The sequence below is a fragment of the Theropithecus gelada genome, chromosome 2, assembly GCF_003255815.1.
Source record: "Theropithecus gelada isolate Dixy chromosome 2, Tgel_1.0, whole genome shotgun sequence".
In the NCBI taxonomy this organism is placed as follows: domain Eukaryota; kingdom Metazoa; phylum Chordata; class Mammalia; order Primates; family Cercopithecidae; genus Theropithecus; species Theropithecus gelada.
The window spans coordinates 88,796,685-88,812,016 of NC_037669.1; the positions used below are offsets into that span (position 1 = coordinate 88,796,685).

General features: G+C 43.9%; 1 protein-coding gene across 6 annotated transcripts in view; it reads left to right on the forward strand.

Moving 5' to 3' along the window:
* DCAF1 (DDB1 and CUL4 associated factor 1) overlaps positions 1-15,332 on the forward strand; it is a 109,030-nt gene that overhangs the window by 90,750 nt on the left and 2,948 nt on the right. For all 6 annotated transcript variants that reach the window (XR_003118038.1, XM_025374914.1, XM_025374912.1 and 3 more), the window contains 4 exons: positions 826-930; positions 1,147-1,220; positions 1,719-1,820; positions 10,646-10,898. Coding sequence is in view for 5 of the 6 variants with exons in the window: in XM_025374914.1 (XP_025230699.1) it covers positions 826-930; positions 1,147-1,220; positions 1,719-1,820; positions 10,646-10,898 (534 nt within the window). In the remaining variant the exon portion in view is untranslated. The remainder of the gene's footprint in view (positions 1-825; positions 931-1,146; positions 1,221-1,718; positions 1,821-10,645; positions 10,899-15,332) is intronic.

The following is a 15,332-nucleotide window of genomic DNA, read 5'->3' on the forward strand; positions in this document are numbered from 1 at the left end:
TTTTTTTTTTTTTTTTTTTTTTTTTTTTTTTTTTTTTGAGAGGGAGTCTCGCACTGTCGCCCAGGCTGGAGTGCAGTGGCCGGATCTCAGCTCACTGCAAGCTCCGCCTCCCGGGTTTGCGGCATTCTCCTGCCTCAGCCTCCCTATAGCTGGGACTACAGGCGCCCGCCACCTCGCCCGGCTATTTTGTATTTTTTTAGTAGAGACGGGGTTTCACTGTGTTAGCCAGGATGGTCTCGATCTCCTGACCTCGTGATCCGCCCGCCTCGGCCTCCCAAAGTGCTGGGATTACAGGCTTGAGCCACCGCGCCCGGCCAATTTGATACTTCTTTTTGGAACCATCTCTCACTTGTGAACTAGAAAGCATTTGAGAGTTGTAACATAAAAGATAAAAAATTGGTAGTACAAATGGTGACAAAAGATATGAAAATAATGTTGATTTAGGGTGAAAGGCAGCTGACTTTGAAGATAACAAGGAAATCTTGTGTGGAAAGAAATTTCATGCAGTATTTTCCAGTGTATCATTATGAACTTAAGATCTTTTGCATTTATTCTCTTGTGGTGTTGTAAGTCTTGTAAGTACTGTAACACTTCTTGGAGGTAGATGAGAGGCTGAGGATATTATTTGTCACAATAGGTGGGATATGCAAGGAAGATGCTCTGAGAGGAGCTAAGTAGATGCAGAGTAGATTTATGTACAAGGGAATCTGTATGTAAACCTATATACAAGTAGATTGTTTTGATTGGCCATTAATGTTTTCTGCACTTGTGAAGAGGGGATGTTTGTGATTCTTAATAGTGTTTCCTCCCCAACCCCCGCTCAAGCTATGTTGCAGGCAGATGATGAAGATGACTTAATGGAAGAGAGGATGAAAAGCCCCTTTGGGTCATCCTTCCGAACATTTAATGCAACTGACTACAAACCTATAGGTAAGCAGGAAGGGACAGACATTGATCATGTTGTCATGTTTTGGTGTTCCTTATTTAAGGTCCTTCATTTTCTGGAGGCCTGTAATTTTTTATTGAAAAACAGAGGAGTTATGGAAATACTTTTGAGCAATCATCCTGAATTCCTTTAGAGGAAAAGCGGGTTTTAGGGTCACAGCAATAGTCCAATCCCAAGTCTTCTCATGTTCTATTTTCCAGCAACCATTGATGTGAAACGGAACATCTTTGACCTGTGTACAGACACCAAAGACTGCTATCTTGCTGTCATTGAGGTAAAGGGAGCTTGCAGAGGCCCTGCTCTTTTGTTCTGATGTTTAGGATAATTTTCAAGTTGTACTACATTTTGTCTGATATAAGATGTAAAGTCAATACATTCCTGAAGGTAGATTATTGATAACCTATTCATTTGATGGGGCTTGGGAGATGTACAGTACAAAGAGAAATAGTAAGAAAATCCCAATATAAGACAGCTTAAAGCATCCTATCTCCTTTTTTTCTGGACTCACACTGTCATCCCTTTCTCAGAGGAATCTGGATCTCTCACCGGGTTTGTTCCCAGGGTGATGGTTCCTCACCAAGTCTTTTCATTCTGTTTTTATTCCCCTTTATGTGTCCTAGGTATAACATTTTCAGAGTCAGCCCAAGAATTTAGGGTATCAGAAACTTTGATAATTACAGGGTCAAGGTCATGGGCACCAGTCAGGGCTGAGGCGTGGATGTGGACCTTCTGAAAACTAACTGCTCCTTATGGACTGGGTGTTCTATTTCAGAATCAAGGCAGCATGGATGCCCTGAACATGGACACAGTATGCAGGCTGTATGAAGTGGGCAGGCAGCGTCTGGCAGAGGATGAGGATGAAGAGGAGGACCAGGTCAGTGGTCTTTGAGATTTCTTTCTGCTGAACAGTGCTTAATAGAGGTTATGCTCTGCTTTTTGCTGTAGGAGGTTTTAAAGGTCTGTTCAGCCTTTGCTACCTGTTGCCACATTCATAAGGCTTGTCATGTACCCTTGATCACTGAAACTCAGAAGAAATTTTATTACAAGATTTTAACCAGTATCTGATGGTCCTGTAAATTCCATTTGCAGATCGATTTAAAGTTTAGCAATCTCTGATTTTTTTTTTTTTTTTTTTTTTGAGAACGGAGTTTTGCTCTTGTTGCCCAGGCTGGAGTGCAATGGCACGAGCTCGGCTCACTGCAGCCTCTGCCTCCTGGGTTCGAGTGATTCTCCTGCCTCAGCCTCCCAAGTAGCTGGGATCACAGGTGCCCACCACCACACCTGGCTATTTTTGTATATTTTTAGTAGAGACGGGGTTTCACAATGTTGGCCAGACTGGTCTCGAACTCCTGACCTCAGGTGATCTGCCCACCTCGGCCTCTCAAAATGCTTGGAGTACAGGCGTCAGCCACCGCACTCATCCTAGCAATCTCTGATTTTCATTTAGAGATTTCTTTGTGCCCTGTTCTGGCTTCAGATAAGCATCCCTTTATACTCCCAATGTCAATAAAAAACAGAACAGTCACTTTGGTGAGATGGAGGTAAAGATAAGATTTTGATGCTTTGGAGAAATTAAACATATATAAAATGTGGGTAGATAATATCATGTCCCTCAGTCTTTGCATTTTGTTTTCATAGGGAATTTTAATTTGTGGTTGTATTATGCTAGGTACTTGCCTGTGTGGTGTGTCAGTATGGGTTCTGAAGAGTTTCTCAAACTTCTGAGTTTCAGCAGACTTTTTCCAGCCTACAGGGCTCACACCACATTCTCTTTCCAAGAGTACACTCTCCAGGGCAGATTCTTTTGTCTACTTTTCTGAGAAGTATTTATTGCTGAGTGAGTACCATAAAGTTGAAAATGAATGACTAGGATTTGACTTTGCTCTTCAGATATTAAAGCAACTAAAAATGTTTTCTTTCCCAGTTCTTGAGTTCATTTCTGTTTTCCCCCCCACTATTGTATTCTTTAGTCTTGGTGCTTTGTCCCTTTTTTTTTTTGAGATGGAGTTTTGCTCTTGTCACCCAGGCTGGAGTGTAATGATGTGAACTCGGCTCACTGCAACTTCCAGCTCCAGGGTTCAAGCGATTCTCCTGCCTCAGCCTCCTGAGTAGCTGGGATTAGAGGCACGTGCCACTATGCCCAGCTCATTTTTGTATTTTTTTTTAGTAGAGATGGGGTTTCACCATGTTGGCCAGGCTGGTCTGGAACTCCTGACCTCAGGTGATCCACCCGCCTCGGCCTCCCAAAGTGCTGGGATTACAGGCATGAGCCATCATGCCCAGCCAGCTTTGTCTCCTCTTTAAGGGCACAGAGGTGCTCTGGATGAGGAGCAGTGGCATCACAGGACCGGGGAAAGTACAATTCCCTCAGTTTGCATTGCCACAACTCTCTTGCCCTCATCCCTCCCCTACTTTTTGATAAATCATGCTCAATGGTTAGGGCTAATGTAATAGTTTTCTCTTAGTGTCCTTTCGAAACAGCTTGTACTTACATTTAAAATAATTCTTTAAAGCAAGAATTTTTGAAAATGGTAATTTTGTAAGGATGCAAGTCTAATACTAGGGCAAAGGACCCATGTTTTTTTCTGGTAGGACTTAGTACGGACTAAGCAAGGGTGTTTTGTTGAGATTTAGCTAGTTTGAGATTTAGCTATGTGTTTTACTGTTGGGCGTTACAGGTTATGAGCATATAATTTGTTCTGTAAATCAAATCCTTTGAATACTGCATCACCTGTACATCAAAGATGACACAGTATACCTGGATCAAATACACCTGGGTGAAAAAGCTAGAACAGAGACTCAACCTAAAATCCCCTGTGTGTGCTCTCTTGGTCTTCACTGTTCTGACTGCCTAAGCATGCGTTTTATTAGAGGCCCGAGATGATTCATGATCTGCAGAAATAGGCTTCTGAGCAGAGTGAGGAGACTCTTGTGTGGTGGGCAGCTGGTGGCCACTGTGGGATCACAGCAGAGCTTTCCTCAGGGCCTGGTAAAGGATAATTAGGCTGTAGAGTTTGAAACAACTTCAGCAAATGCTGCCAAGGATCTCCTAGTGTAGAAAGGCTTTCCTTTGCTGCTTTCCAGCTATATGGGCTCTATAGGGGCCTTGGTTTCATGGGTGAGAGGAGCCAGCAGTGTCTAAAGCTCATGTGAGTTATGAGATGTGCGTAGAAGGGAGAGGTTTTCTGATGGATCCTTGAGATCTTTGATTTATTTGTGACATGAATTTTAGTGTTTTCTTGAGCGCTGTGCTGTTAGAGCTTGTACATGTTTCTAGTCTTTCTGGGTAGCAGAACTTGGTATTAGGTCCTCCAAATTTCATGTGGTTGCCTTGAGTGGGTTTCTTAATACTGCTTATTCTTTTATTCTCACTTCAGTTTGCTACCTTACACACCTCACTCCCTTAATGCCTACTTTTTCATGTTAGTTATCATGAAACAAGACGTAGTTTATTCTTGGGTCGATATAGAGGGTGTAGTTGTCAAGCCATTTGCGTGTACATTGCAATGGTGTGGGTGACTATCGACTGCTTTGTCCTCCGTGGGTTTATTAATGACTACCAGGTATCAGTTCTGAATCAGGCTTCTTGGATGTTACATGTTGAAGCATAAATCTGAGGCCAAAACTGGGTTATTTGTCAACATCATTATCCTAGCCCTCCCATATCCTTGCATTTTATAAGGCAGTGGGCGACAGTCTTCTCTGGGAACCATCAGCTGGGTCCATGTGATGCCTGGTGTCTGTCTTTGAGCAGGAGGTCAACTCAGAGGAAAGTTGAGATTGCCCTAGACACCTTGGGAGTTGGAAGGCTATTCTCTGGGTTGGCCTTATTTTTGCACACATGGAGTGGTGAGAGGCAAAGGCACTGGTGATTGGTGGCTGGCTGTGGAAGCAAGAGGCCACCATAAGGGAATAATTTAAGAGTTACACTCCTCTTATTTCCCGAGGCTTGGGTCAGGACAAAGACTGACTAATTCTTCTTTTTTTCTGCTTAACTTTTGAGAAGTTAAGGGAGAAAGATATTAGGAAGGGCATATGGTAGTGGTCAGGACTTTTGACTTGGGTGCAGGAAGGAAAGCAAGAGGCTGCCTCAGCATGACAGCCAAGAGTGAGAGGGGCAGGCTCAAGAGGACTCTGAGGAGTGGCTCTGGGGCCCAGGCTGTAGAAGAGCCAGAAAGCTTTCTAGCTCAGAGAAGACTATGTGGCAGGGTAGGTGTGCAACATGGCTAAGTTATTATTGTGGCTTCCAGATTTCTTAGGATCTAGGCATGTTTCACTCCATACTGATATTACAGCCCTTATTGACCATCTGGTGCATTTCATGTTTGAAGGACCTCTGTTAGAGAACTGCTTATCTTCTCAAACCCTTGGCATTTTGATTTTTGATTTAGAGATGTTTCAGCTGGGATAATATCATATCTATTTGAGTAGGTCTCCTTTGTAATCTTAATTCTGTTGATCCATGCTCCTTCTAGAATCTTTTGGTGGGGTTTGGCTGTTTTAACTATCTCCATCAGATTTCTTCCCACTGCCTCTCATGCACAATGTGCCAGCTTGATTTTTTTTTAAAACTCACTTTCCTTTGTAGGAAAACCAGTCTCTAGTTTTACTTTGCTTTGTACGCTTCACCTGATTTTAAAACTAGAGACTTTACATTTTCCTATGAATCATTTGCTATTCAAAGTTTTGTCCTAGTCTAGATATCTGTTCTCAGGTTTTCTCAGATGTTCCAGATATGACTTATATGGCTCAAGGATACAGGCACCTGTGACCAACACCTTTGAATTTGCCTTTTCATTATAGTAAAATAAATTCAGAAACCTGAATGATCAGCCGCCATCTAATAAAATGGTCCAGCTTATATAAAGAGCTTTATTGAGATATAATTGACGTGCCATAAAATAGTTGTCCTTTGTCCTTATGCTTAAGTAAGTCTGGAGATTAAGAGGAAAGGATGAAAGGTACAGCTGTATCTAGATGAATGAAAACCTACACAATGTATTGGACAGCCATAAATATTTGGTTCCCGAGGCTGCTAGTCTGCCTACCTTCAGGCATTTGATGAAAGTGGAGATAAGCTAGTCACCTATCAAAGCTCATTATTATCCATTAGAAGTTTGGTATCTGTTTCTTTTGAGACGGAGTCTCACCCTGTCACCCAGGCTGGAATGCAGTATTGCGATCTCAGCTCACTGCAACCTCTGCCTCCCAGGTTCAGGCAGATCTCCTGCCTCAGCCTCCCGAGTAGCTGGGATTATAGGCGCTCACCACCACACCCAGCTAATTCTGTATTTTTAGTAGAGATGGAGTTTCACCATGTTAGCCAGGCCGATCTCGAACTCCTGACCTCAGGTGATCTGCCCACCTCGGCCTCCCAAAGTGCTGGGATTATAGGCATGAGCCACCGCGCCAGGCCTGGTGCCTGTGTTTTTAGAAATCATTCATCTTTGATTTGGCTTTTAGAAAAGTTATAAAACTGAAGATGAGTAATTGATCATTGCTCCTAGATTTTGACAAGCCAATACATTTTAGCTAATTATACTTAACCTTAAATTTATAAGAAAAAGCTCAACAAAGGAATAATGCTGTCTGTGTTCCACTCCATTTTGGCATTTGGGACACACCGTGTGCCGTGCTTCTTGTGTGTTCTCCACTGCCTAGAAGCAGATGGTAAAAGTCTTTACTGATTACACATACCTGGTCAGAGCTGTATGTGATGATTCCTGAAAGGCTCTTTTTCCTAAATAATTAAAATGTAACTTGAGTTAGATTCTGCCAGTGAGGAAAAAAAACCATAAACATTTATGACCCTAAAGTGAACCTATAGCTTTTAAGTACAGAAAAAGTATTTTTTAAAAAGTAGGCATTTATACATTTAGCAAAATATGACATGTTACATAAAGATCAGGATCAGATTTGAATGACTTTTTTTTTTGAGACGTAGTCTCGCTCTGTGTTGCCCAGACCTCCACCTCGTAGGTTCAAGCGATTCTCCTGTCTCAACCTCCCAACTAGCTGGGACTATAGGCATGTGCTACCATGCCAGACTAATTTTGTATTTTTAGTAGAGATGAGGTTTCACCATGTTGGCCAGGCTGGTCTGGAACTCCTGACCTCAGGTGATCCACCCGCCTCGGCCTCCCAAAGTGCTGGGATTACAGGTATGAACCACCATGCCCGACCAAAGTGTAGATAGAAGGCATCTGAAGCCTATGTAGATTGAGAGCTTATTAGGTTTGGGAGAACTGAACCTCTTGGCGTGGAAGGTGAGAAGCCAGTGTGAAGGTGGTGGTGAGGTGGGGATGAGAACAGTGTCTGTGGTAACAGGGTCTCAGGGTTGGCTGAGATCCAGAGCAGGAGTAGGCAGCATGCTTCCTCCTCAGACCAGGGCTGAAGGCAGGTTTAGATGTGGAGGGGACCAGAGAGCAGCAGAAGGAACTTATGCCAGTTGGCCTATTTTCTGTAAAGGAAAGGGGTGAGTTGTTTATCTGCAGGGTTTGGGAGCTTTGGGTAACCATGAAATTGATGTAGGTGGAATTAAGGAGAGAAGAGTTTTAGAATTCTTTCTGTAGGGAAATTTATTAGTACCTTAATTTAAAATGGCCTGACCCTGAATTCCTCAGAGCCCTAAAAGAAGTCTTAGAGAATTGAAAAAAACAATATCCCTGGATCCAAAACATTATCTAAATGTTGTCAGAGTTGAGTCAGGATTCTAGCAAAATTTGCTTTTTTTAAAAAAGTTTTTATTTTTTTTGAGTCAGAGTCTTGCTGTGTCACCCAGGCTGGAGTGCAGTGGCATGATCTCCGCTCACTGCAAGCTCCACCTCCCGGGTTCACGCCATTCTCCTGCCTCAGCTTTCTGAGTAGCTGGGACTACAGGCGCCTGCCATCATGCCCGGCTAATTTTTTGTATTTTTAGTAGAGACGGGGTTTCACCGTGTTAGCCAGGATGGTCTCGATCTCCTGACCTTGTGATCCGCCCACCTCGGCCTCCCAACATGCTGGGATTACAGGCATGAGCCAACGTGCTCAACCTTTTTTTTTTTTTTTTTTAAAATGGGATCTCACCCTGTTGCCTAGGCTGGAGTGCAGTGGCACAGTCATAGCTCAGTGTAGCCTTGAATTCCTGGGCTCAAGTGATCCTCCTGCCTCAGCTTCCTGAGTAGCTGGGAGTACAGGTGCGTGCCAGTGTGCCCAGCTAAGCTTTGCTTTTTCATTAAATAATTATTTTTAGTTTTTACTTTTTGGACCACTCATTATTGGAAGCTTTATTCTTTAGATCTGAAGGAGAGGAGCTCATGCCACCAATCAGTTACTTGACCAGCAGAGAATGCTCCTAAAATGGCTTCCTAGAATCTCTTTTGGGTTCTGCCACAGCATTTTGGATGGGTCTTGTGAGCCTCTGCTTCATGATCCCGGTTTCAGATTTCAAATTTGGAAAGTGAGTTTATGACTATGTCCATGTGTGACAAAATACATGGTGAGAAATCAGCATTGGGCAATAAATACAAAGTAGAGACAACAAAGTGAGGTGCTGCTCAACTTGAGATTCAGGTAGATCTCTTTCCTACTGATTTCCCCTCCTCTCTCATGGTCACATATGATGTGTTCGTGGCCTTCTGGGATGAATATATATACATCTGCTTCTTCTGCTGTAAAACTAAGTAAAATTTGGATTTGTCTGCTGCTGGAAGAGTTTGGAATGGTATGTAGTTCAAAGCTTAGACCCTGCTTGAAAATTTTCCAGGATTGCTCTTGATTTGGAAGCTTTTTGTTCAGTTCTTCTGGATCAGCTAACCCTTGATGTTCTTCAAAATGAAAGAGAATTGTCTTCATGAATTTTCTGGCCAGCCTATGCCTATTTGAGCAGTTTAACCTTTCATGTACCCACTCAACCATGGACCTTTAGTTGTGCTATCTTAAATTTTAAATATAAATGTTCTGTCCATGAAGCCTAAAGAGACACAGGGCCCTGGATGCTTTCTTCTTTACTTACTTTTAACTGTAGCACTTTGTTAGTGGATTAGCTAATTTTGGTCAAGTCTATGAAAATATGCCTGGAAAAAGAGGCAAAAGTTGTAATCTGGTAAGCACTTGGATGATTTTCCCTGTATTTGGACCCTGCTCTCCTCTCCCAGTTATTTGTATGAGCTTGTGTGCTTGTAGGGGCTGAGAGCCTGTCTGTGTTTCAGTTTATCATTGTTGCCTCCAGACACTCATAGTTCCTTTGAGGTGGGTGAATGCTTAGTATTTATCCACTCACCTCTGGAGGGGATGTGTGGCCAAGGCTATGGAATAGTCTCAGGCCTTCTATGTGTGCGTGTGTTGGCACATACACACATGCTCCCACAAAATCTGGTACAGACCATACATGCACTTGCACAAGTATTAGGAGTACTAGGTATTTAAAAGGGGCTCAGTTTTTCCAACATAGCTGGCAGAAATTTTGAAGACTCTAAATTACTGAATTACACAGTTTATCAAAAAGTCACTAGTGGTGGTTCCAAAATTACCAGAAGTCCACGAAGTGGAGCTACCCTGCTGAATGATCCTAGCTTATGTTACACACTGGTTTCTAATGGCTGGGTAAGCACAAAATGCTTGTTTTTTAAGTGCTTGGCAGGCACTAACACCTTTAAAATGAAAAAAGATGTAACCACTCAGTATAAGTTTTAAAATAATAAAAACCAAAAAAATTTTTTTGTGCCTACGTCGGGCTTATTCCATCTTGACTTTCATTAGGTTGATGTATTAAATGAATTTTACATTTTATTATTGTAACAATTAGAATCCTTTGCTATTGGCAAGGCTGACAGTTGATGTTTGAGCAGAAAGGTAAGTGTCCTGAGTGGCAGCTACATTTACTTGGGAATGCCTGTTATCCCTGTCAAAGCAAAGAGGTGGGTATCTTTGTGTCCTCTCCCTTTTGAAGGAAACAGTTGGGATTCTAATGCAAACCTGAAATCTGTGGCAGATGCCGGAATGTACCATTTACAAAGCCCAGGGTCCCTAGAACAAAGTATTTCATTGATGTTCTGGTAATTTTCTTGCCTTTGGCAAGTTCTTGTAAGAATGGAAAGAAAGATAGTTTCTCTAGCATACTTTTTTTTTCTTTTTGGCTTATAACAGGAAATATGGGTTTCTGTTAGTGTTCTATATTTTAAGTCTTTTGTTGCAATGTTCTGATCAAATGTTTATGATAGCATGGTTAAGGAGCTTATCCACATTCTTGGTTAGAAGATCAAGGGCAAGAGCTTGAAGGGCTGAGGAGATAATGAGCAGCTGTGTTCTTCCATTTTGTTAAACTGTTGCATTTTAGATTCCAGGTAAAAGGATTTTTTCTAGTGCCTCAGCTGATTTCCCTTGCTTTGGTTGATGCAGGTGAGAAGGAAGAGCCCCCTTGGGTTCCTAGAAGATTGATGGGAGAGACTTCTGTGAAGCGAGTAGTCTGTTTCCTTGCATAAGGGCTGTGTGACCATTAATCCTTGTCTGAGGGGTGCTTTGACAGTCTTGGGGGACATGTGTGCCTATCTCAGCCATCACTGACAAGTCTGGCTGGCTCATGAAGTCTGTGTTCTTCTAGATCACTACCCCTTCTACTGACAGTTTCCCACCCTGTCCCTTTTGTCGACTTGCCATGTGGCCCACATGGGTCAGGCCTCTGTGTTTGTACTAATGAACCTTATGCTTTCTTACTAGGAAGAGGAAGAACAGGAGGAAGAAGATGATGATGAAGATGATGACGACACCGATGATTTAGATGAGCTTGACACTGACCAGTTGCTGGAGGCAGAGTTGGAAGAGGATGACAATAATGAGAACGCAGGGGAAGATGGGGACAATGACTTCTCTCCGTCTGATGAGGAGCTAGCAAACCTTCTAGAGGAGGGAGAGGACGGGGAGGATGAAGACTCTGATGCAGATGAGGAGGTGGAACTGATCCTGGGGGACAGTAAGTATAGGGCAGAGTTCAGGCTGAGCCTTGGCACCCAGGGCAAAATCTCTTCTTTTGTGCCTATACAACTTAGAGGGCAAAGCCATACCATGGTTCTGTGCCCTGTAACTTGATTCACTGTTCTGGTCTCTTGAGGCAAAGCACCTTTGCATCTCTGCCCTCCTCTCCTTTCAGACTATGGAACCCAACCAAATGGCTGTCATCTCTTACCTTTCAAGTAGAGATTGGCAGACTTTTTCTGTAAGACTAGACAGTAAATATTTTATGCAGCCAGGAACGGTGGCTCATGCCTGTAATCCCAGCACTTTGGGAGGGTGAGGCGGGTGGATCACCTGAGGTCAGGAGTTCGAGACCAGCCTGGGCAACATGATGAAACCCTGTCTCTACTGAAAATACAAAATTAGCCAGGCATGGTGGCACATGCCTGTAAATCCCAGCTACTTGGGAGGTTGAGGCAGGAGAATCACTTGAACCTGGGAGGCGGGGGTTGCAGTGAGCTGAGATCACACCACTGCACTCCAAAGCACATATATATATATATGTGCTTTGTAGGCCATATGGCCTTTATTGCAGCTCTTCAACTCTGCTGTTGTAGTGAGAAAGCAGTCATAGACAATACATACATGAATGAATGTGGCTGTGTTCTAATAAAACTTTGTTTTGCAAAAATAGGTGGTGGGCTTGTAGTTTGTCAGCTCATGCTTTAGAGAATTAGCCTTAGAATGAAAGGCCAAAGCGTAGCTCTCTGCTCAGAGGCAGGGCTAGAATCGGTCAGAAGTAGCCCCTCATGAGGTGCTGTTCTTTTTGGGGTGAATTATAAAGAAATGCAGGCCTTCTTGTGGAGAAGCCCTTTCGTGTCTCCCTTTGGCTAATCCCTTCTAACAGCCAAGGGACAAATATTTTCCCTTTGGCTTCTGGTTCATTCACTTCCTTTTATTTACCTTTTTTTCTTAATCCAAATTTTGAGGAACAAACTCCAGTTTTTCTAGTTACTTCCCATTAGGTTTCTGAAGTCAAGTTGTCCCCTGACTATGGTAATGAATCCTGCAAAAATCAGCAAATAATTCAAAGAGCCTGTTAGCTCTGCAGCTCTACATGAATCTTCTTACCAAGGCTGTATTTTGAGGAAGCTTGAGGGTGGGAGGGTAGGGTAGTGTCTTCTATCTGTTCATCTGCTGTTGATCAACTTCTGTTTTTTCATACTTGGAGGCTGAGGTGATTCAGTGGAGTAGGCCGAAGCCATGGTCAGACATTGGGCAAGTTTTAATGAACGTTTTTGTGATATGTGAATAGTGAGACATGGGAAACAAGTTATACCTCCTTTCAATTACAGGTAGTTAGCAGGGCAGGTTGGCAGGGTCAGCAAACAGCAGGCCAGCTGATGATGGTGCTCCCAAAATAAGACAGCATCACTTTAATTTTTCCATTCTTAATTTGAATATAAAGCCACTCAGTTTGTATTTGGCCTGTACAATTACTACCTCTTTTAGCTGTTTAGGAAATTCCTTCTTTCAAGCCAAAGGTATAATCTGGAAAACTTTAACTCTTATCAGTTATGAGAATGTTGTTACTTTATGAGAATATTTACAATGTGAAAATAATGGATCACAACTTGAGGACGTCTCAGAGTGGACTTCAGAATTGAGGTGGAGATGCAGAGGTGGCATCTGGTGCACACTCCATAGCTCTTCTTGTGTTTCATAGAAGATCCCAGCTGCTGTCAGCAAGCAGAGCATTCTTAGCACCCATAGTTTTGCCTCACACTAATCCTTTAGAGCAGTAGCTCTGAACCTTACTGGGCTTATGAAGAGCCCTTTTAGGATAGGGTGAAAGCCATAGAAATGATAGAAAACTACACCCATGTGCCCCCATGTACCTTTACATAGGCCTTGGAGTCTGCGGGGACTTGATGATTCCAGATGCAGAGCACTGGCTCTAGGAAGAGAAACACCTTGATTCTGAGACTCTTTTTTTTTTTTTTTTTTTGTTTGAGACGGAGTCTCGCTCTGTCACCCAGGCTGGAGTACAGTGGCTCAATCTTGGCTCACTGCAAGCTCTGCTTCCCGGGTTCATGCCATTCTCCTGCCTCAGCCTCCTGAGTAGCTGGGACTACAGGCGCCCACCACCTCGCCCGGCTAATTTTTTGTGTTTTTAGTAGAGACAGGGCTTCACCTTGTTAGCCAGGATGGTCTCGATCTCCTGACGTGGTGATCCGCCCGCCTCGGCCTCCCAAAGTGCTGGGATATAGGCGTGAGCCACTGCGCCCGGCCTGATTCTGAGATCTTTATGTGTCTGTGCTTGTCAGCCCTGCCTCCGAAGCCTGTATGTTGTGGAGTGATAGGTTAAACACTACAGGGATTAATTATACCTAGATTGTCTTTGCCTTAGTGACCTTTCAGAATGGGAGGTCCCAACCAGGGTTTAGGACTGGGTCACTTCAACACTTGGAGAATGGGGAAAGAATAAGGAAGATAGAGCAAGGCGTCCTATGATCTGACCACCAGAGGGGAGTTGGTGCCCAAGCCCTGGAGGTTTTCTCTCAGACTCTGAGCCTGACAGTTATTTGCTTAAAGAAGATTGTGCTGTGATCTCGTTAAGCTGCATTTACAGTTCTTAGATGTGCGATAGCGTGGTTAAGATTCTTAGTTCTCTACTAAAAAATACAAAAACTAGCCGGGCGAGATGGCGGGCGCCTGTAGTCCCAGCTACTCGGGAGGCTGAGGCAGGAGAATAGCGGGAACCCGGGAGGCGGAGCTTGCAGTGAGCTGAGATCCGGCCACTGCACTCCAGCCTGGGCAACAGAGCGACACTCCGTCTCAAAAAAAAAAAAAAAAAAAAAAAAGATTCTTAGTTCTTAAGAGCTGCATAGCTGCTGGGCAGAAGGGTCTCAGGCCAGCGGGTCTGGCATTGTTGGCTTGTGGAGAGCACGAGTCCTGGGGGATGCGGTGGATGCTGCCGCAGGGATCAGGCAAGTTTGTGGTGTGGGGTGGGGACACGGTGCTGGACTTGGCTCTGGGGAGGAGGCCCTACACGTTCCTGTGACACTTCCTCCTGGAGCTCTTATAGCAGAGGAGCTGAGGCTTGCTTTGTTCAGCTGTGTTAGATAATAGTTCTTTGCCGTCTCCATCTTGTTTTCCTACTCTTCACCAGTACAGTGTGCCCACTTAGACCCAGGAACACTGGTTTTGTCAGCCATTTCTTTTGCTTACTTCAAGACTTTTCTGTATCATTGCAATGCTTTTCTTGGTTTTCCTTTGTCCTCTTCAGTTTTCCTCCTAAAGGAAATTGTGTTTGGGGATGGTGAATGAAGGAAGGTTTGGGAACATGAATTGTTCTTTCTCTGTTTGTCTAAGAGTTGATTCTCTTAGGCACTGGAAAAGGCTGATGAGGGGATTCTTTGCATCTAGTGACTGCCCCTTAACACACTGGGCATTTGCAGGGCTCCAGCTCAGGGTTTGTCTGTTTTACAGGGGACCTGGTTAAAATGGTTTCATAGCCTCCTGAGCTACGAGTAATCAAATTGGGCACTGAGAACTTTCCTTTTCTTTGACTCAGTGAATATTAGAGTCCCTACAGCTAGGTACCCTGTTTCTTTCTGATTTTGATCAGCCAGACATGGTGTATCTACCTCATCTCGAGGGTCCTTTTTGCTACCACTTAAGTTTCACCCCTTAACAGATCCTTCCAGAAGTGTTAATGTGTCCATATGCTGCCAGAGAAGGCAGATTGTCAAGCAGAGAGGGTCCTCATCAGAGACAGTGCTGTCTTCCAGGGCGTCACACTGCTCCTGCTGGCCTCCTGCCTCTGGATGGGTAGCTGCTTCTCCTGTATTGCTGCAACTGGCCTGCACCTTTTTGGGAATATAATTTGCAGACCATATTCCGAAATTACAGAGGCATGAATGTAGGGTGACTATCTCTGTCTTGGTGGTTGGTCTTTTGAGGATCGAAGGGCGTGACTAAGGTATTTCAGAAAAGATACATCTCTCACTTTTGCCTGGTCTTAGCCTGCCTTTCTAGTAGTGGTCTCTTGAGGTCAGGCAGGCCTGTGCCCATCCTTGAAGGACACCAGAGGCCAAGGGCCATAGAGGCTCACTCACTGTCCCCTCAGCTCTGCCCCTCTGCAGCCATTTAAAGTGGCATGGGGGGGAAGCTTCAGATGGCACTCGCTTGATTCCTTCAGCGCCTCCCAGGCAGGAAGCAGGGGCACCATGTCCAGGCCCTTAGGAGAGCAAAAGGTCCCAGGGAGAATACAGTTGCCAAGCAACAGGAGTATTCTCCAGAGCCAGCTCCAAGCAGTTAATTGATGTGTTTTCTTCTTTCTGGAAACTGGTATTTAACCTTGCTCGACCATGAATGTATATGAGTGCAGGTGCTTCCTTATGAAAGCTTCCTATAGGCCTATTGTGTAATCTTGTCTCTCCCTATTCTT